We start from the raw sequence: 22,266 nt of genomic DNA on the forward strand, positions 1-22,266 counted from the left end.
GGGGCTTACGTACATCAGCACGGGATGCTACGCAGTGATGAAAAAATAAAGTGCGTATTCAGAAGCTAAAATATAGAAAAATAAAATCGATTCTTTGCAAGAAAATGTCAAAAACTGTGATAAATTACTGTTCAAAAGGTATAATTTGTGATTTTAACATATCTTTTTTCAGGCAAGTATCCATATACAAGTCGTGTTCAGCTTTAATTCACATCATCTTAAGAAAGTAACATATATTTAAAGAAATCTGGCCTTCGATACTTTAAATTGATATTCATTAAACATAAACCAAAATTTCAATAAGGCTCATTTCCGCCTACGCTTGCACACAGTAAATTTTCTTAGAACCAAGCTATGTTAGCGCTTTTCAGTACTTTCAGTACTTTGATTCTTCTTTCACATACTGTGAGGTAGCCCTCGCCCACAATTTACATCTTCAACGAAAACTAATTATAAAAGATTAAGTTTACCTACTTAAACTGAAAACTGACGCATCCATGAAATTACATCCCCACGAATAAGCATATCACCCACAATCCACGAAAATTGGCTCCACGAAATAAAATGATTCCACAGTATAGGATTTTTGAAAATGAAATACAATAACTAGTAAGTAGTGGAGGGAGAAAATGTACCTGTATGCTCTCATGTACATGTATTCAAATCTGTTTATAAAGTGATGGGGGAGCTAAATTAAAGGGAACTGAAAGTTATCCGTGAACACCAACTGAAAATTTAGTTTTTTATATTGCATATAATCTTATTTTCGGTAAAAATGGTATTCCATAAAGGTTAATATGTCAAAGATTAAGTATATGCTAAAATAAGTGTAAAATTCGGATATTCATTTTTGGTTAATCTACCGAGGGGCCACATTGCACAATATCCTTTGAACGACCATATAACGCCAGTGTTGCTTAGGTGAGCGATGTGGCCCATTGGGCCTCTTATTCAAATTGCGACGCAATTCATCATTGATCCCTTTCATATTATACAAAGCATAGCTTCTGAAACTCTGGAGATTTCCAATAAAAAAAACTAGTTTCGGTATTGCTCACTACCACATTTGCATAATATGGTAACTTTGTGTTATTAGAAACCAGTGTGAGTATTAAGAACAGTGGTTAAATATAGTGCAACTGCGACTACTTTTTAAACCCGAGGAAATTACTATTTTTGATTTCGCAAGGACGAGCTAGTTTCGATATTGTTCACTAAAAAATTACATAAAATATCCGCGCATGCGTAAACCTTTTATAGGCTTTAAAAGAATTTTAGTGAAGTCAATCTTAAGGCCCATCTGTTTAAAGTGACTGCGCTCAAAGGTAAGTCAAATTCAAATTATAACCCATTTATTGGCATATCTGGTATTTTTTTTATCGGATATTGGTATTATACATTTAATATTTACAATTCTGTATTAGCTCCCAAAACAAAGTCTTCTCTTACATTAAAAAATATAAAATCAGTTTAACTTATGTAAGAGCATAAATCCGTTTTTGAACAATGAAATAATATTTTAAATATGATAATGTACTTTAACGATCCATAAAATTTCATGGAATATCTCTTACATTATTACAAGTAATGGACTGAGTTTTGGTAAAAAAATTGAACCGTGGGTTTTGTTGTTGTTTTTTTTTTTGCTGAAAACTGCACTGACAAAATATCTATTGACATGTACATGTAGTTCAAATTCGTTGTGGAGATTTTAGGAGATCAAAATCTAACTGATCAAAATATGCCATTTTATCTTTAAACGATCCAATTTTCTTTTTTCTTTTTGAGGTTCGGTTAGGTGTTTAAGTGGTTTATGAGCATAAGCTGACGTTGTAAAACAATATCTAACTATTAATTTTCCCGAAATTTATCTTACAATAGCTAGAATGAATGTTTTTTAATTAGTTTAGAAGCCTTTAAGCAAAAGCGTTTATGTTCTAAATGTCGAACCTAATTTAAGTCATCCTTAAGTTGTATGCGTTAACCGATAAAGGTGACTTTACACATTCCTTATTGCGCGTTTAACTTCAGTTTTCTTTAAGTGAACAAGTAACAAGCTACAAGTTTTCATTTAAATTATAGTTATAATGTGATTTTCATAAAATTTCCCTCTTTTTGCATTTTGATTGGACAATATATAATGAAATAAACACACTGGTACAACTGTTCATAATGACTGATTTTTAGACGCGGTGACATGACCCCGTCTATTGGTTTACTGTCAGCCGAAGTCTCAAACCGGAAGGCACGCGTAGAACACATGAATTGAGTCTACGCGTAAAAAAATAGTGCAGAAAGTTTTCATGCATTTTAGTAAATATGTATTATAAAAACACGCATTAAATCTTTTTAAGTCCTCTGTGTATAAACAAAATTCTATTTAGAAAATAAACAAATAGTTTTATTGATCAAAATATTCTTGCTCGGGTTCAAATGTGAAATGAGTAACGTAACTGAATGCACAGCGCCGTTGACGATTCAGTTGGTGTACGAGCTCATTAATCAATAGAAGAGGTTGATGGTGGAATCGAAATTAAAGTTCCCAAACGCAATTTGCCATTTTTGAAAAGTTGTGAATTTTATTTTGAAAATCTTTCACCTTAATACTACCAAACTTCATGCGCAAGCCGAAGTTAAAATCGGGACGGTTTATACACAGATGTTTTACAAATTAAATAGGTGTTTCATTTGCTTCCAGTCTACTTGTGGCATGACTGCTGTTCGTCTCTAAAGGAATTTTGCACAAAGAAAAATAAAAACAAGTCTGAATTTGCCTTCTCGTTCGTTAGCTCTTTAGTTGATTAAACTGAATTTAAATTTTAAACAATGTATTGTAAGCAAAGTCTATAATAGATTATACATTTTGGAAGACTTATACATCATATAATATATACACTCTTATCGATTGAAGAACCAAGTTAAATGTTAATGTTCGTATTTTCCGCCTTAGTTGGAATCAGGCTTGGGGTGAATTACATTGTAAAATAATGCATTACATTACCATTACTTCATGAATTAGGGCATTTAAATTACCATTACTTAATTTCTTGAAGTAATGCATTACATTACCATTACATGAGTAAAGTAATGCATTACCATTACTTTGTGAAAAGTCAATACATTTTAAAAAAGTAATTTAAAAACTAAATAGAGAGTTTTGTAAATATTTCATAAATAAAACATGCTTAAAATATTTACAGGTTCATGTTCATGTTTACTATCAGGTTCAAATGTAATGACTTATACAAGATTGCTGTTGCACTTGTAGTTCTCAAAATAAGGTTGGTCCCGTAACATTTCACGCTAATGGCGGAGTTGACAATCTCTGTTATTTATGTCTCTAATTTTCGGAGTATGATTTTTAATGAAAGGAACGGTTGTATCGTAATTCGTGTAGGTGATGCACAATTTTACACAAAAAAGGAGCAAGTTGCGAACGGATTTATTTTTACCTATTAATGTTGCATGAATCGCAAATGAAGAAAATCGTGTCAGATAAGTCGGTCTTAAAAATCAAAATGGCGACCGTGACACATCTTTTTATTGTCAAAGTTCTTGGAATCTTATTGTAAAAAAATATTTCTAACGTCAGGTGCCTGTGTTTGTTATCGGTATACAAATGTTCACTTTGTTTGTTAACTCAGCAGTTTTAGAGTTTTCGGGGTTTTTATAAAACTTTTATTACAGATACCGTCCGACTTGTAGATTTTCCCTTGGATCACAAAATTGAATAAATCTAATGATTAAAATTATCTACTTTGATATAGTTGTTTGATATTCCCGGTTAGTAGTATTTTTTAAAAATTTTCTTTGGGGTCTTATTTTACATAATATACCGTTGTGTCAATTTTCTACAATTATGAAGGCCGGAATAGAGTAAAATTTAGATAAAGTATCAGACAATTGCAAAAAAGCCGAATTAACATAGGGCCTAACAAAAAATATTGTGTGTTTCGGGTAACCCAACCTAACCTACGAAAATGCCCCGATCCTACCATTTTTATAGGTGTCCGTTTTTATCCGATTGTGATTTTCAATTTTTTCTATAAAAAATCCGTTTTTATCAGAATATTAATTCTTGTTCTTAACGACGTCTTCAAAACGCTTAGTAAACGTATACAATAACAGTGATTACGATCAACTTACAAGCGTATTAATGACGGATCAGCATGGCAGGATGCTCAGTAGTTAACATTTGGTGCAAGAAATGTAAACACAGAGAAGGGACACGCATCATCAGCGCTGTGAGACATAAAGAAACTTTCGAAATGTTTGAGGCAAAGTTTAAATGTCTAAACTCCTTACTAAACATATCGTTAAGCTCGACAGAAAATGGCCCTTGGTCAGCCCTCGATGATGAAATTTTATCTGATTTGTATCAGGCATCTATGGGTGTTGTTTTTAGAACATTCCCCGACACAAAATACGTCAAACTTGAATGTATTGAAGAACCAGAAGAGGAAATACAGGACCAGGCGATTGGTGTAAACCCCCCAAATGCATTTCAAATATTGATGTCTAGTAGTGCTGGTGCGACAACCAAACCTCGAGTCCCTAGCAAAAAACGTTCCAGGTATGTGCATAAAACAAACTCCTATTAAGTGTTTAATGCATGTAAATCAAAATTTAACCATCAAATTCGAAAACGTTGTTTATTGTACATTACATCATGTGACATGTATCATTGTGTGCCAGCTACAGGAATTTCTAAATTTAAAAGATGGTACAGATTGAAACAAATAAATAAATTAATTATAGTTCCTGATGGTTTGTCGAGCAAAGATGAGTTATTTAATGATGTTATCATGTGGATGGAGAAGAGAAATTTACTATTTCTGAATGCAGATGTTGAAGGAAAATACTTTGCTCAGGTAAAGATGCATGTATAGATAACTATATAAGTTTTATATACAAAAAAATTGATGATAAAGAGTTTTTTTTTTTTTAAACTTTAATGGTTGAATATTTTTAGTGAGAATCCAGCAAGTCAGGTACAGTCAAATATATACAGTTGTGTATGAATTACCTTTATAATATTAATCATCTATGCATATAGTTCTCTATGCTTAAAAATGTGACACTGACTCTGGGTGGTATAGCTTTTAGTACACACAATTTCCTTTCACCTTTAATATCACTTTAATATAAACCTATTCCTGTCTTCATATAGAGAATTGTCTGCTTGCACGTTATAAAAATAGTAGTATCACCATAAATCATTCTATATTTCACTCTGTCGCTATAGCATTCATAGCATGAATACTTGGTATTGTGTGCTTGTGTTATATTTTTCTGATATTTAAGAGAAACAAAAATTGACTCCAAAGATGATGTTTTGAAGTTGAATATGTCTTTATAAAATATGTCTGGCATATGCTGAAATATGGTGCTTTTCGCATTAACTCTTGTTTATTCTAAAATCGGTGTGTTACCCTTTTTTCAATTGTTGCATGCTACGGCAAAGATACAAGAAAGTAAAAAAATCATAATTTTTTTTAGGTCTTGACAAATGCCTTGTGGTACATAACAAACCAACATGACACCATAAATGACAGAGCCAGAAGGGAGAAAGAAGTATTGGGAGTCCCACCAGAATTTGACAAGTTCAAGAACTACAATGACAGAAACTTGGAACCCTTGAAGCTACACTGATGAAGACACACTCAGAAATTTTATTGACTTTGTGTTGTAAGCTTTATATGAGAAGTTCACCTGCATGGGAACAAGCTTACCATGACATAAAACATTTGTCAGAGTGTATATTATCTTATAACACATACTTGAAAAAACAGAATGAGAAAGTTCAGTGTAATCAAAATTTAGACCATCCAGTTCGTCAGGTATCAGAAGATGTTAGTGTCAGGTGTATTTTGAAAAACATGATTGGAATCCGTGAAGAATACAAGCGTATTGACAAAGTTGTTTCCTTAGCAGATTTTAATGAGCCAGTATTTTTTGATGAAAGAGAACATTTATCAAGCCCTTTTCAAAGTTCAATGCAGAGACTTAGATTTTTTGAAAACTTTCTGTCAATGTTGACATGTACAAATACAGTCCTGGTGGAAGCATTGCTACAGTATACTGTTTGATTAAAGTTCAAAGTAACAGAATTGAGAGTGACAAATGCTCACAGATTGCATCTAACCTTCTGAAAATTAAGCCAAGATTTCCTGAATACCACACTAGAGAAATGAAAAGAAATTTTAAGGCAAGGGTGAGAAATGTTGCATGTGTCGAACCAGGTCTGTTAGATACCATATATAAAGAACTCACACTAGATGCATCCAATGAAGCACACCCAATTACCCTGCAGAGAATTCGCATGATATTTTTGGGAGAAACTGGACTATTACCTGATCTCAGAAAACTCAACCCAGGAAGACCATCAGGGCAGTATGATTTATTCTTTGAAAAGCTGGGAGAAATGATTGAGGAGTACACAGCGGCAGATGATAGGAGACACAACATCTCTCACATGTCAGAGATTTTGTCCATTAAAGATTTAATTAATCAGACCAAAGAACAATGCCCTCATGACACACTAATCCCATCTGCTGCAATGGTACGTTTACAGTTCTGCCCAAGAAATCCTTACTCTCATGCTGCCATGACCTTCACATCAAAAATTCCAGTTCAATATAAAATTCAAAGACGTCAATTACGTATTTCTCACCCTGACGACCATTACTGCAATGCTTTATTTAAATATGAAAGATCATTAGCAGTGGAGCTTGGAAAGGACTGTGTGCTATTTTTTTATGATGACAAAGCCAAAGTACAAATAGGAGAACCTGATGTTCCTATGTCAACTGGGGTACGTGGGAAGAAATCAGTAGCATTAAGTAGTACTACACTTGCTGCTACTGACCATGATTTGCACCACAAAGGCAGCTTAACACCTTCTGTATATATGCAATGCGATGTGCCAGAAAGCATTGATAAACCTTTTTACAGAGGAAAGGTCACTGTGGTAGTCAATGATTCAGTGTTTCAGTCATCAAACCCAATGAGACATGCTACAACCCTACTTAAACAAATTCAGATACTACAGGACAAACCAAAGGTTGTTCTTAAATTCAGTGATGGTGGAACAGATCATCGAACCAACTTTGAACATGTTAAAGTATCAGCTATCTGCCTGTTTAAGGAACTGGACTTGGATTTGTATGTAGCAGCCAGGTGTGCTCCTGGTCAATCCTGGACAAATCCTGCAGAAAGGGTCATGTCTATATTGAATATAGGGCTTCAGAACTGTGCTTTGTCAAGAGAGAAAGGGTCAACAGAACTGGAAAAAACACTTTCTAAATGCACATCAATGGAGAGCATCAGATCCAAACATCAGGAAATTGGAGAAGAATGGGAAGCTTCTATAGAGCCCGTACGAAGAACAATGGAGAATCGATTCAGAAAGCTAGCGTTAAAGGATCAACCTTTCCAGATCATGTGCCCAATGCAGGAAAATGAAATTGACTATTTGTCAAGGCACATTGATGTCATGTTTCCCAACATGGACAAGACAAAGCTTGTAAAAAGTCACACAAGTAAAGTTAAGGAATATAACGAGTGGGTGGATGTTCACTGTAGACTGAGACACTACAGTTTCCAGATTAGAAAGTGTGATGACATTGAGTGTTGTTCCCCATCACAGGCGAATCGTAATTGGCTACCTGATCCAGTTCTTGATGTCAATGGTAATCACTACAAAAGCTTTGAAAGTACATATGGAGTGGTGGAGACAACAGAGGATGACAGACCTACACTGATTAAAAAACCAGAAGAAGCAGGACCAGCTACCAGGAAAAAGGATCAAAAGAAAGATAAAAGAACAGACGTAATTACGAATTTAGTACCAGAGGACCAACTTTTACAGGGTGAAACAAGTGTTTTTACAGCACAAAATGCTAGATATACAACGATGTGTATCGAGTGCGACAAACCTAGATTAATATATGGCAAAAGTAAATTAACAGAGCGACAAAAAGTACAACTTGCTCTTCTTTTGTCTAGTTATGATTTCACATGTGGAAGTCCATTGACACCACCACAACACTCCTTGCATGGTAAACTTGTAACAAAAATGAACATCAACTGCGGAAGCCCAATGGAGATTGCATACTATAGTTCTTCAACTGGCAGTAGAGACATCTGTTATTACTGTGGCGCCACTGAAGCAGAGACAAACATGGAGCTAAAAAAAGAATTTAAAACAGTCCTACCACTATGTAAAACTTGCAAGGACATGGGACGACAAGTCACTACCTTACGACCCTATGGCAAAGAATCAAAAAAATAAAAACATTATTAGCTTATTTTTGCAAGCGATAGATAATATTTTGTAGAAAGAACAATTGGGACAAATTTCATATAAATGTTAATTTTTATTTCAAATGATTCAAGATATTGAAGTACATGTATTTTTAATAAAAAACAGAGATATGTTGAAATTGAATGTTTTTATATGTTAACACATGTTTTCATATATATAAAAATATCAAGGATTTGATATTGTGAATTTATGACACTGTCTAAATTTCAAGGAAGGATTTTTTAAAAAAAGAAGAAGAAGGATTTAAATTCTGAATGTCACATATTATTATAGAACTTTTGATTTGTAATGTTTGTATCTGCCATGTCATCTTCATAAGAACTTTGGAATAATACCATCATTTATATCAATAACTCTTTTGGAAAATAGTTCACTGTTTCTGTGATATAGAGATCTTTTGACATTGCTGAAAATGAGAGAAATGAAAAATTACAACAATATAGAACAATGTTAATTTTGTTGTCTGCTGTTTTTAAAATCCAAAAAAATTGGGATTATATGACACAAACATTCTTATGATTTTATATTTGTATATGTGTTCTCGCGCATAAAAAAAAAATAATAAAATAAAAAAAAATCCCTACCTACCTAACGTAATTTTCTCATCAGTGTTACCCTAAACACACAATTTTTTTTGTTAGGCCTAGATTGTAACAAATTATTTAAACTCATAAATTTTGGAAGCATATTCGAGGACACCCAGGACAATTACAAATTCAAACTTTGAAGACCCCGTCTTTCAGTACTCTCAGTACTTTGATTACAGTATCCCCTAATGAAATAAACTTGCATTAGTGGTCAAAATCCTGACCATTAATGATATGATTTTTTTTTCATTAACAAACTACCTCTCTGTAAATTTATGATTAAATTTCAAAATTACATCATTAAGGGTAAAAATTAACTTTCAATAATTATGTAAGAGAAAAACGCAAAATAATTACAATCAGTACATGTACGTCTCTCTCTCTCTCTCTCTCTCTCTCTCTCTCTCTCTCTCTCTCTCTCTCTCTCTGTAAATAAAACAAAATATTTGACCATAAACCAAATATATTCGTAAAACCCAAAGACCGAGGGTCACGCCATAGTCCGGTGGACTGCCACACCAAAGTCAGGTGTCATGGCCACGGTCATTGGTGACATCGCTGCTATCTATTCAAAGTCAACAACGAAATAAAGTGATAATGGTAAAGGTATTTTTTCTCCAATGTAATGGCCTTTTGTAAAACCAGACTGAGGTTCTGATATCAGATAATTTAAAACAGATTTGATTCTACAACTTAGACATCCTGATATCAAATAGTATAGTACATTCAACAAGGTAACTGGACGCCAATTTTGCATACATTGTCTGTAATTCCTAGCCTTTGTGATATAGGGAGCTCTTTTCTTAACAAAAATATGGTTAACAGCAGAAACAATGTAATGTTTAAAATCCTCCAAGAAAAAATGTTTTAAAACATTCAACAGTAAAACCATCGCTTCCTGGAGATTTTTTATTTTTCATGTCTTTCAACACATTATAAATCTTACTTTCCAATATGTCGCCTTCAAGGTAGAAGTAGATGCATCTCCTTCTTCTACCCAATTAGCCTGTGATCTTTTAATGACCTTGTATATTTTCCTTTCTAACTTTTTCAAGTTAAAACTGTTTGTTTCCTGCAAAAGCTCAAAATCAATATCAGACAGTGACTCAATATTCTTAATATCTTTCCATAAGATATTTTCATTTTTAGGCGGGGTCACGTGACCCCGTCTATTAGTTTACTGTCAGCCGAAGTCTCAAACTCGAAGGCACGCGTAGAACACATAAATTGAGTCTACTCGTAAGAAAATAGTGCAAAAACTTTTCATGCATTATATCAAATATATATTATAAAAACACGCATTAAATCGTTTCAGGCCTCTATGTATAAAGCAAATTCTAGAAAGAAAATAAACAAATATAGCTTTATTGATCAGAATATTCTTGCTCGGGTTCAATAGTGGTAGTGATTTGTGGAATGAGTTACGTAACTGAATGCACAACGCCGTAGACGATTCAGTTGGTGGACGAACTCATTGATCAATAGAAGAGGTTGAAGGTTGAATTGAAAGTAAAGTTCCCAAACGCAATGTGCCATTTTTGAAAGTTGTAAATTCTATTTTAACAATCTATCACCTAAAAAATACCGAACTTAATGCGCAAGCCGAGGTTAAAATCTGGACGGGTTATACACAGTGTCTCACATATTAATTAGATGTTTCATTGGCTTCGAGTCTATTTGCGGTATGACTGCTGTTCATCTCTAAATTTTGTACATACATAGAAAATAAAAACAAGTCTGAATTTGTCTTCTCGTTCATTGACTCTTTAGTTAATTAAACTGAATTTTAATTTTGAACGATGCATTGTTAGCAAAATCTATATAGACTATACATTTTGGGTGACCAATAGATCAAATAATATATACAATCTTATCGATTGAAGAACCAATTAAATCTTAATGTTCATGTTTTCCAGCTTAGTTGGAATATATAATCATGTAACTTTTTTAATGTTATGAGACATAAGTTTCCTTTTTTTTTATACTTTATAACGGACAAAACCAGTCATATTCATGATTTAAAAGAATTTTTCATCAATAACTTAATGTCTCTCATCAGAAACTCAGCTGATCTTTCTCCCATCGGTAAATATCTCGCACCAATATTAGACCTATGAATTCAGAGATAATGCATGGTTGTTGTGTTTTAGATTTTTAAATTACCGTGTGGTAGTACATGTAAAAAAAATAGTACTTATCTCAATTTTAAGAAGAAATAAAAACTGCAATTTTTTTCGTAGTTTAAAAAACTGATTTACAAATCCTTTATTGTAGCTTTTCGAAAAAATTAAATCGCTTTCGAAATTAAGTTCATTTTTTCAAAGACACGCAAAAAAATGTGCGCTTAATAGACGAGAGGGTATTGAAAGGACACAGATCCCTGAAATGACAATGTCCTACACCATTTGTTAATTTTGCTGTTAAAAGCGTTAACTTTGCATATTTTAGAAATTTTAAATCAAATAATTCTGAATTAATAGCTTAATTTCACAATTTACAATTATCATACAATAATTATTGCTTTATCAATTGTCATTTAAACAAATTACCACCATTTTTCCTAGACATGAAACGAATTCTCCTTCATTAGCACTAAGTAACCGATCTGGACATTTTCCTTATTTTTTTTTCTAACCAGCTGTCCTTTAACTGACTTATCTCTGTACATTAATCAGTTTAAGTCTTTTTTTATTCTGTTGCTTTATTTTTAATGACATATAACAGCCAGAAAAGGTCTAACCCAAAATATGACGTGATTCATTCACATTTTCTAGTTTTATCGATTTGAAAAGCAGTTGACTGAATTCGAAGTATGATTTTTAATGAAAGGAATGGTGTATGTAGTCCGTATTGATTATGCATGAGTTTACACAAAAAAGTTAGTCAGTGGCGAACGAATCTATTTTTACCTATTTATTTTATACGAATCGCTGCAAGAAAATCGTGACAGATAAGTCGGTCTAAAACAGAATGGCTACCGTGACGAACTTTTTTTTATTGTTATAGTAATTTGAATAATCTTTTTGTAAAAAGATATATTTCCAACGTCAGGTCCCTGTGTTTGTTATCGATATACAAATGTTAACTTTGTTCGGTTATTCAGCTGTTTGAGAGTTTTCGGAGTTCTCATAAACCTTGTATAACAGGTACCGTCGGACTTGTGTATTTTCCTTTGAATCACAAAATTAAATAAATCTAATTATTTGAACTACATGTATCTAGCTGAATATAGTTGTTTTGATTTTCCCGGTTAGCTGTAGTTTTTAAAAATTTTCCTTGGGGTCTAACCTTACATAAAATACCGTTGTGTCAATTTTCAACAATTATGAAGAACAGTCCCGGCCGGGATTTAGTAAAATTTAGACAAAAAATCAGACATTTTGCAAAAAGCCGAATTAAAACAAACTAGATTGAAACAACTAATTCAAACTCATAATTTTTGGAACATATTCGAGGAAAATGTGGACACTTTCAAGACCCCGTTTTTCAGTAGTCTCAGTCCTTTGATCTCTCTCTCTCTCTCTCTCTCTCTCTCTCTCTCTCTCTCTCTCTCTCTCTCTCTCTCTCTCTCTCTCTCTCTCTCTCATGAAGATTATGAAAAAGTAATGTTACATATCTCCATAAGTAAAACTTCAAGAAAAATACTATAGTTTATATAATCATCATGCATCTTTAAAAATAGTATGTTTAAACTTTTAAATTTAAGTTTTATCAGTCAGAGGACTGTTATTGAACTTCCAAAGCCAACGACCCCTAATAAATTTATAAAATTTTAACTCTGAAAGTACTGTAGAGTGATCTTCTTTAACCAAGTTTTATAGAAATTGTTTCTACCATATTTGACAAGTTTCAGATATAAATATATCATCAAATTAGCATTGTCTTAGAGGATTTCTTTTTCTCCAAGTAAATACTATTTTGCATAGATTTAGAATCCTAAAGTAATCTACTAATTGTTAATTCTTCATCAGTTCAAGAACCTTATGCCTTACTTTTGAATTATTGACATTGCTATAGTTTTCTGTATCCAACAGTGGATTTAAAGCAAGGTTAAAATCTACACACAGTATGAAATGGTCAATTCCTAGGTTCAAATATCTCAGGCTTTTTCGTAAAAACATGGATTGTCAAAATTTGGATCACAAATTTTAATTTTAGGAACTCGATTTTCCTCGATGGTTATGTCGATCGCTAAAAGATGTCCTTCATTATCTTTAATTACATTGTGTATTTCAAATTCAAACTTATTGTTAAAAAGGAGACAAACACCTCTTGAGTTTGACCTATATGAATTGAGTATACATTTATATCTTCACTGCGTTTCAATAAATGGTTCAATTTCTGGTGTATGCCTTGACAATTTACCGATGCTGTTTTTATCAAATCAGCCATTTATTTTTACATGAAAAGTAGCAAGATAACTTATGTAAACAACAGCATATCATAAATACCTTTTTTAATTATATTTAATTATTCTTTCACCCAAACTCACACATCGCAGTTTCACACACTTACAAACGCAAAAACAAAAGTTACAATATTTTATGTGCATTCAAGGACTAACAGGGTATTTTAGAGCTTAAAACTTGGTGTTAATAAATGTGTAATATGATCATGAATAAATACATGCCAAAGATCGTTTTTTCAAGCATTTAATTTTATAATTAAAAAAATATTTTTGTAAATCAAAATTGTAATTCTTTAATATCTTTTAAATCTATGGATAAAATTTAAAGAATAACGTGTAGTGACATAAAGTACTAACTAAACAATGATACCATTTTGCAAAGAAATTGATACAAAAATGCTAAATTTTCACAACAAAAAATGCCATTATTAATCATTAGATTATTAAATTTGAACCAATCCCGATTGAAAAAAAATGATCCCGATCAGAATTATTTTAAATTTGAAATTTCACAAAAATGCTGCAGTAATTGATATGAAATATATATTCATTAAATGCCAAAATCATTTTACAGCGTAAAACACTTGAACGTTTGGCAATAATTGTGATATATTCTACCTTTATATGATTTCGTTTGGGATCAGTTTAATTACAATCGGGATCGGTTCGATTTTAAGATTTTCCAAGTTTTCTTTAATTTCACAATTTCGTTTCAATTTCTTGTTGAAATATGATTGTACAGCAATTGTATAATACCAGTAACAGTTAAGTTGCAGGTTTTATTCATAGATTTAAAAAAGAAATCTGCTTTTCTTGTTTTTAATTTTTATAAATATTTTTAATTAAAATACTATAAAGCTTATATGACGGCCTTTGATATGTATTTACAGATTATTATATTGTGCATTAATTGATACCAAACTTTTAGCTCTAAGATATCCTGTTCGACGATACAAGGATGTTTCCAGTTTCTATCGAAAAATACCCCTCAAAAATTATATAGAATAATTTGAAGCCGATATCGGTGTCATTTTTGTATAAACTTTTCTCAAATATGTTTCTTTATCGATCCATCAAATAATGTATTGGTGTGGCGAGCCACCTTAATGTTCTTTTTTGGGGAATATTTTAGTTTTTGATCTGCCAGTTTTAAGGCATCTTAAGAAATTTCTCTTCAGAAACTAGTGTTTAAATACATGTAGTTCTTCATGTCCGTAGAAAGTACTACCACCAGTCTTGCGTCACTAGCAAACATTGCACATACATGTGCCTAAATAGTCTACACGAGTGCGGAAATATGTTGCAGGTTTTTCATAACTATTCCGTCATTTAAAAGAAAAGAAAAGATAAAACCCACTCTTATACAATATATAATAAAAAAAGACTGTGATAACTAACGAACAATAATCATGCAAGTAATAATATATTATATTTATTGTAATAATACATTTTAAGTAATATTCATCCGAAAAAATTGTCAATGAACAATGACCTATATTTTCGTAAAAAGGACTGAAGAAGCAGCTGGCGTAAAAATTTGAATACTTCTCATTTCGATTTCTTTTGGAAAAGCAATTTTTAAAAAAATTATGTTTATTTTATATATATATATATATATATATAATACTCATTGCATTTAATATGAGAAATTATGATAGTTCCGAATGTCAGCGAGTGAAAAACGTTGCTTGAGAAAGTGTTGAATTCTTCATTAATATGAATTAAATTTTTAGATGAAATGTATTTACAGCCTCAAAATGGTTTGTTATGAATGATTTGACTGTTATTTTCAATGCAGCTTCAATTATTTTCTCCAAAATCATTTCGGAGCGATTCTGCAATTTTTTGCTACATTACGGGTATATGGGAGGCATTTTAACTGTGGTATAGGCCTGTCCCAAGACACAGTTAGATTATTCTAACTAGCAGAGTGTAGTGAAATTAATAGCATTATTGTAGGCTTAAAGCTTTATTATGTGAATGGCAACAATACGGTGTGTCGATGTATGTATTTCGTAAATGTCCGATATCATATACAATGTCAACCCGTGCACGCCCGGGTCAAAGTCTAGTTTTTGCTATTATTTAACTCCCTGGATGAAATTTAATTATTAAAACCTTTTGCACATCTATAGGACAGCCCTTATCATATCCTAAGATATGATGTGTCTATTCATTAAACCATAAGAGGATCTAGGTTTTTTTAGGAGTGATAAACGTTAATTTTCTGCTACTATTTGACTCCTTGGATGAAATTTAAATTTTTTCAACCTTATTGCACATCTATAGGACGGCCCCAATCATATTCCAAGAGATGACGTAGCTACCCCAAAAGTTGTAAGAGGAGTTCTGTGAACCATACTTTTCTGCAAAAAAACGTCATACAGACTAAACTCTCTAAAATTACTATTATTGTGGAGGTGCTTAGCAGATGTTTTTTGTTGAACATAACTCAAAGCCTATTTTTGCAAGGGAAATCAGCTATCAGCTATTCTGATATTTTCAGTGACATCGATAGAATGATATTCGCTACAACTAAGTAATAATGTTTTCACAATCCTCTAAATTTGGAATTACCAGGTCAAAATAAGGACAGAAGACATTTGCATTTTCTACGGTGCTTGCCAGTGGCATCTGTTGACAATATCTGTACAACTACATGTACGCTGAGATTCCTTTGACACTAACGTCCGCTTTTAGATTGCACATACAATGATATATAGTATGCTCTGTTTGTGATTTATCAGAGAGTTTTCTTTTAATTTCTTTGGGCAAAAGAACGGTCTTTAAATAGATAATACTAGTATTCCTTATTTCAAGATTTTTTTTCAGTTTAGAGCAAAGATTTTTGATAACCTTAGACTGATATGTTTTGTAATTATTTTCAAAGGGAAAGAAAACAATACATAATTATATATTAAAACAATACAACCAATTTACAACTACTTTGATTATAGATGTTTTAAAAAAAACAACAAAAAACGCCTGCAACAAGAATAGAACAATGAAAGTCGATTGTTTATTTCAAATCCCCACCGCTTTAAGAATAGTCATTAATATCTGACGTCAATCTATCATTTCCGGGTTGTTTTTTTTTACGAACATAGCATTAGGATTACTAATTGTGATACTCGTTTTAAGATGACAAGTTCTTGAAAATGTGGAACAATATCTATATAGGACGGAAGCGTTTCGGGGCCGACACTTGTTGTGTAATAACATACATTGTCATACTTTTTATCGTCTTATCAACATATAAACTATTATGTTGTTTTAATTATGCAAATATTTTTCATCGTATTGAGGTGAGTTAACATAATTTAAATCACTCTTCTGTAATTGATCAGTTTTCGTGCTATCTGCTATATCGATTTAACATTGAGTTAAAATTGATAATGTTAGGGTACGTTTTAGTTAAATCGAGAAAGAAATGTTGCCATAGAACAATGTAAATGTATACATTATAGGTATATAGACATAAATATGTTTTCATTTCTTAGAATCATACGGCAAAAATATTGTTATTGAATGAATTTCGCGGGGGGCGAGAGTTCTGATGGTGACGTCACCTTCAGAACTCCCGCACCTGCGAAGTTCATTCGATAATATTTTTGCAATATATCCCCTAAAAATGAAAGCATATTGATATCGACATTCCTATAAAGCATTTATTTTATTGTTCTTTGTCTAATTTTCTATCTCAATATAATTAGTTCACATTCATAAATCAACATTTCAAACTTCATATTTTTTAAAGTCGATAACGCAGATAGCAATAAAACTGGTAAAATTCAATAAGATCATTTAGATTATAAAAAAATCACAAAATACAATTCAATTGATTTACATAAATAAGAGGTCACAATACTTTATATGTTGACAATATGATAAAACGTTGGACAATTTATGAGTTAAAACACGACAAGTGAAGGCCCCGATACATGTACGCTTCCGTAATATAGGACTCTCTTTCGCCTCTCACATTCCGCTAAATCAAAAATCAGTTGCATATAGCGCATGTGCACGCGTGTCTTATCTAAAAGCGGAGGGTTAGCATTTGTTAAGTGTCATATGAATCTCCGCGTAATTGTGGGAATTGTCAACAGAAATCAAGCATAATAGGAAATGTCTGTTCGGGAATTCGAATTTAGAGAATTGTGAGTGTTTTAACATATCCCGATTACATTAATCATACTCGCTCAGTTGTAGCGAAGAATTGTAACTTTGGTTAAAAATTTACATGGGGTCATATTTCAACAGTGAATATTGAAACCAAATGTATTGAATTAAGATCCTTAGAATCATTAGTTGTAAATTTTGTGGCATTGTGAATTGATTTCTTTAAACAAGTTCTGATATTAACAACATATAACAAACGCGTATAAATAAATATATATAGATGTAAGAAAATTCTCTCGATGGCTCGAATTTTTATTGCTCAAAGTAAGTCTAGGGTCCCGATTTTTTTTCCTGGTATAACTAAGCAAATTTACTCTTGATCTCTCGAAACCCTTAATCCCTCCCTCAAAGTCAAACTGTAGTCCCGCTGTTCATAATCTATAGTTTCTTACTCTCGATTCCTCGAAGTCGCTGTGTATCTCCAAGCGCTACACCTAATTATCACCTACTTGGTCATTTGAATGGCTCCAGGCGTTAGACGCGGGACCTGTGTTGTTTATTTGGGCAACACTTGTCCCGCAAGGTGATAATTGTTTGATGATTGACCATACCGATACCTAATCTATATATAATCAACACCAACCATTTTACGATAATTTGGAGAGGCAAGGAAAACGAGAAATTAATTTTTTATTCATTCATTCTTTATTCTTTAATTGAGACGAAACGATAATATTGATTCTTGGTCAAATTTTTAAATTATAAAACTGTAAAAATTATGGTTATCAGCATCATTGTCAATATAATGATTAATGCTGAAAAATGATTAATGCTGATTAATGCTGAAAAATGATTACTTGAGTAACAGAAATGCATACATCATCGTTTAATACAGAGCACTTTGTACATTTCCCAAGTAAAACGGAATAGATAGTATGATTAAAATTGAATTGTTGGTTTTTAAAACAAAAAAGTTCTACATCATGTCAGCAGAGGACTTCAATTTCTCTAACTTCAAACGTGCATTAAATTTAAAGTTCAATCATAGAGATTATCTTCAAACAGTACTCATTTAAACCACTCTATTAGCTTAAATGTAAAATTTCTAGGACTATCCTTTCCCTTCAATTGAATCATTGTTCCGGAGTATCTATTTTTAAAAATATGATCTACAAGTAGATGTTAACTAATTAATTTAGTGTATTGCATGTGTATTGGTTTTCCCCATTCTAACATATTTGCAAATTTATATAACGGTTTATCATCATTAATGCTACAATAAACATAAAAAAATAAAGATTGCATTGAAACATTCAGCCCTGTAGCAACCTCTAATGATACAACGTCCACTAATGATATAATGTTTCATTAGTGGTCAGGATGTTGACCACTAATGATATAATTTTATCATTAACGAACAACCTAACCGTCCGCTAATGATATAATTTCAGATTTGTATCATTAGCGGTCAAAAACCGTAACCTCTAATGATATGGAAAAAAACTGAGAAATAAGTACTACCTTGACCACTAATGATATACATTTGCACACATTTTCAATTGCATTAGTGGATGGATTTGAAACCTTTAATGATATAACATGATAAAAGATTATATATATATATATATATATATATATATATATATATATATATATATATATATATATATATATATATAGGTACTTGACATGGTTTGCGGGTCATGATCCATAAACATGGGTTGTGGGACCCTGCATTTGTGGTAGGCTTATTACAAAAGGAAACGCATTTTTAGGAATAGTTTTTGATGAAGAAGCCAAATATAAGATGAATATAAAGATTACTCATATTTGGTTTCAAAGTTATAGATAACGTTGTGGGTCACCACATTGTGGGTATACATACCCACAGTGATATATAGTAGATAATATATATATATCATACTTGTGGGTAGGAACCCACAAACCATGTCATGGCAATATATATATAGATTCTTTATGGGATATATCCCACAAACCATGTATGGGTGCTAAAACAATGATATATAGCATACAGCTGAATATGATTTGTATAGGAGCACAAAATACAAAATATCATTTTATCAGACTTATATATATATAGGCTTTTTTTAACCCTTTCGCTGCCACGTCAAAAAAGACGTTATTACGCTTCAGTGCCAAGCATGACGTTATCAAATTCATGTTTTGACGTAACAATCTGACACAACGCGCCGTACCATTTTTTAGCGTTGCGGGATGCAGTTTTGTGTTTAATCAATAATTTCTAATGTTATTATCGAAAACAATGGCTTTTTATCTTTTTCTCTGTCATTTCAAATAAGACGTTACGCCATTCTTTTTTTTTCTTTCTTTTTAAGCGTCGCCAAATGAAAAAGAAATGTAAAGAAAACCACGTCTTTCAAAAAATATGAATTACTTCATTAATGATGCATGTTCCCAATCTTTAACAAATACGTGCAGTTTTTAAAATAATCACGTTCTTATCCTGTCAATCTTAATTATAATCCACGCATACATGTGAATTTTTTATCATTGAAATTACATGTAGTTCTATAAGATATAATGCATATATCTCTTATTTCTTTGTTTGCACATATATGAGACATAAATTTCACGATAAAAAAGCTATCTTATTCCTGAGAGAGAGAGAGAGAGAGAGAGAGAGAGAGAGAGAGAGAGAGAGAGAGAGAGAGAGAGTTTAAGTAGGTTGACTTAAAAAAATCATAAATTATCGGATTTCTTTTTTGATAACCTAATGACATGCAATGCAAACTTAATCATGTTTTTCACACCAGAAATTTCCTCAAATTGTGAAAAATGGAACTGATGGGGCGGGATTATCACGAAAGTATATGGTCTAAATAGCAATAACTGAGTTTTTCCCACGAATAATTTGGACATTTATTTTTAAAACATCTTCATTCGGCCTCGCACCGTATGGGATTTACTGACCATGTACAAACCATATTAGATTAACATTAAACTATATGTGTAATTAAGCAAAGCACCAAATGTATTAAAGCGATTTTATATAACCAACTTACATTGTTTTAGAGCCTGTATGCATCATTAATACGATATTTTTGTAACAATCATTGTCATTAATAGCGGATAATTTTCAAAAACTAATTAATTAGTATAACGCAAATATGTTAGTGGTCAAGAGGCAGGTATTGCTGGCTGCAGCTGTAAAGGTTTATCATGATGCAGTTTAAGAAATTCGCAAAAGGAATTGGTTTTTACTGTGTGTTAGATATGCAGACAGACAGACAAAGAATGACAGTGCTAGATTGGTAAGCAATTCCTTGTTCGTTTTAATAATCATTTCTATGAAATCGCGCAAGCATAAACGTCCATCCAAGTTTATGCTCGTAAAGTCATTTGGGGGAAATTTCGAATCACCCCGCGTTCCGTGTTTTAGAAAGTGTGGTGTATCACACTGCAATGTACAAAACACGAACAAATGAAACTCTCCAACAGTCACCACCTGCAATGTAATTTACATAGGCGTCGGAATCGGAGGGGGGAGGGCTAAGGGGGGCTTAGCACCCACCCCACCATTTTTGCAAAGTTAGACCTAACCATTAGGCACATAGCATCATAGAAGGTTAGCCTCCCCCCCCCCCCCCACTCTTTCTCGCAGGAAACATATTTGTTCCTAAATTTACCTTGAAATGATTAAATTATTGAGAAGTTGAAGTCATAGGCATACTATTCCCCCCCCCCCCCCACCCCCACCCCCCCGGATTAGGAATTTCATGATGTGGGAATTTTTTTTATTTTGGTAGGTAAGATTTTTTTTGGAAGTATAGGTATAGTACTACCCCCCCCCCCCCCGGATTTTTTGGGAATTAGTTTTTTATCATTTTTTTTTTTGCTTGTCAATATTTTTTAGGATTAGTCTAGCCCCCCCCCCCCCACTCACTTTCAAATTGCTTCCAACGCCATGCAGTGATTTATATATAGAGAGTTTAAAGAAGAAATGACATACATTAATAAATTATTTTGTTATTAAAATATTCTCGCTAACCTCAGTAAAGAGAATTTATGTGTTGAAAACGCTGCTCAATATTCATTTCTCATTACACTGTATGCTATTGCTTTATTCAGCGAGAAAATTGATATATTGTATGTTTGTTACAGCATGCGCGGATCCAGAAAACATTTCCAGGGGGTGTCCGAGGGATAATTTTGTTTTCCAATGTTGGAGAGGGGTTTAGAGGCCTGTTTCGGGAATTTTGCTATAAAATCTTTTTAATTTGATTTCCCAAGAGGTGGAAGGAATAGTCCATGCACCCCCTTCTAGGTCCGCACATGAACGAGTATGATCTTTCTGTTGGACCAAAACAACGAACTGTATTAAACATGCGTATTTACACATATTTTACAATCAAGTTGAACAAAAACTGTTATTCAAAATACCCCAAATGACTTTAATGATTTCGTAAATAGAATAATATATAGGCTTATCGTGAAATTTTTAAAGCTGCTATGTTCGATTTTATACGATGGCTATGCTAAGTATGAGTATCATAATAGACATTGCAGTAGTTTTCCAGGTACATTAAGCCATATTTTATTGAAAAAGTGATGTACACAATTTATTTACAAAAACAAACGACATAAATTGTATTGATTTCTTTCGTCTCATAATAAAATTCGCTGCTGAGGTCAAGGCGGGTATGGTTGTATTACGACTTTGAAAAAAATTCAAATCAAAAATAAACGTCGGTACATTTTATTCACTAATATTTGGGGAAGTGTTTTGTATACATGTACAATCGATACATCACATGCGGGTTGAATAAACCCAATCATTCGGGAAC

At 32.4% G+C, this 22,266-nt stretch overlaps 1 protein-coding gene across 4 annotated transcripts in view; it reads left to right on the forward strand.

Moving 5' to 3' along the window:
• The first annotated feature begins 1,058 nt into the window (after positions 1-1,058).
• The window catches only part of LOC136269792 (uncharacterized), an 88,115-nt gene continuing 66,907 nt past the window's right edge, over positions 1,059-22,266 (forward strand). The window contains exons 1-5 of one of the 4 annotated variants that reach the window (XM_066064988.1): positions 1,059-1,325; positions 4,406-4,573; positions 4,759-4,871; positions 4,973-4,991; positions 5,500-8,884. In XM_066064988.1, the coding sequence (XP_065921060.1) occupies positions 6,041-8,293 (2,253 nt within the window). In that variant the 5' untranslated portion in view covers positions 1,059-1,325; positions 4,406-4,573; positions 4,759-4,871; positions 4,973-4,991; positions 5,500-6,040 and the 3' untranslated portion in view covers positions 8,294-8,884. Of the gene's footprint in view, positions 1,326-4,405; positions 4,574-4,758; positions 4,872-4,972; positions 4,992-5,499; positions 8,885-22,266 lie in introns of those variants that run through there. The other 3 variants (XM_066064989.1, XM_066064990.1, XM_066064991.1) reach the window with 3 other exon arrangements.

Source organism: Magallana gigas, chromosome 7, assembly GCF_963853765.1.
Source record: "Magallana gigas chromosome 7, xbMagGiga1.1, whole genome shotgun sequence".
In the NCBI taxonomy this organism is placed as follows: Eukaryota; Metazoa; Mollusca; class Bivalvia; order Ostreida; family Ostreidae; genus Magallana; species Magallana gigas.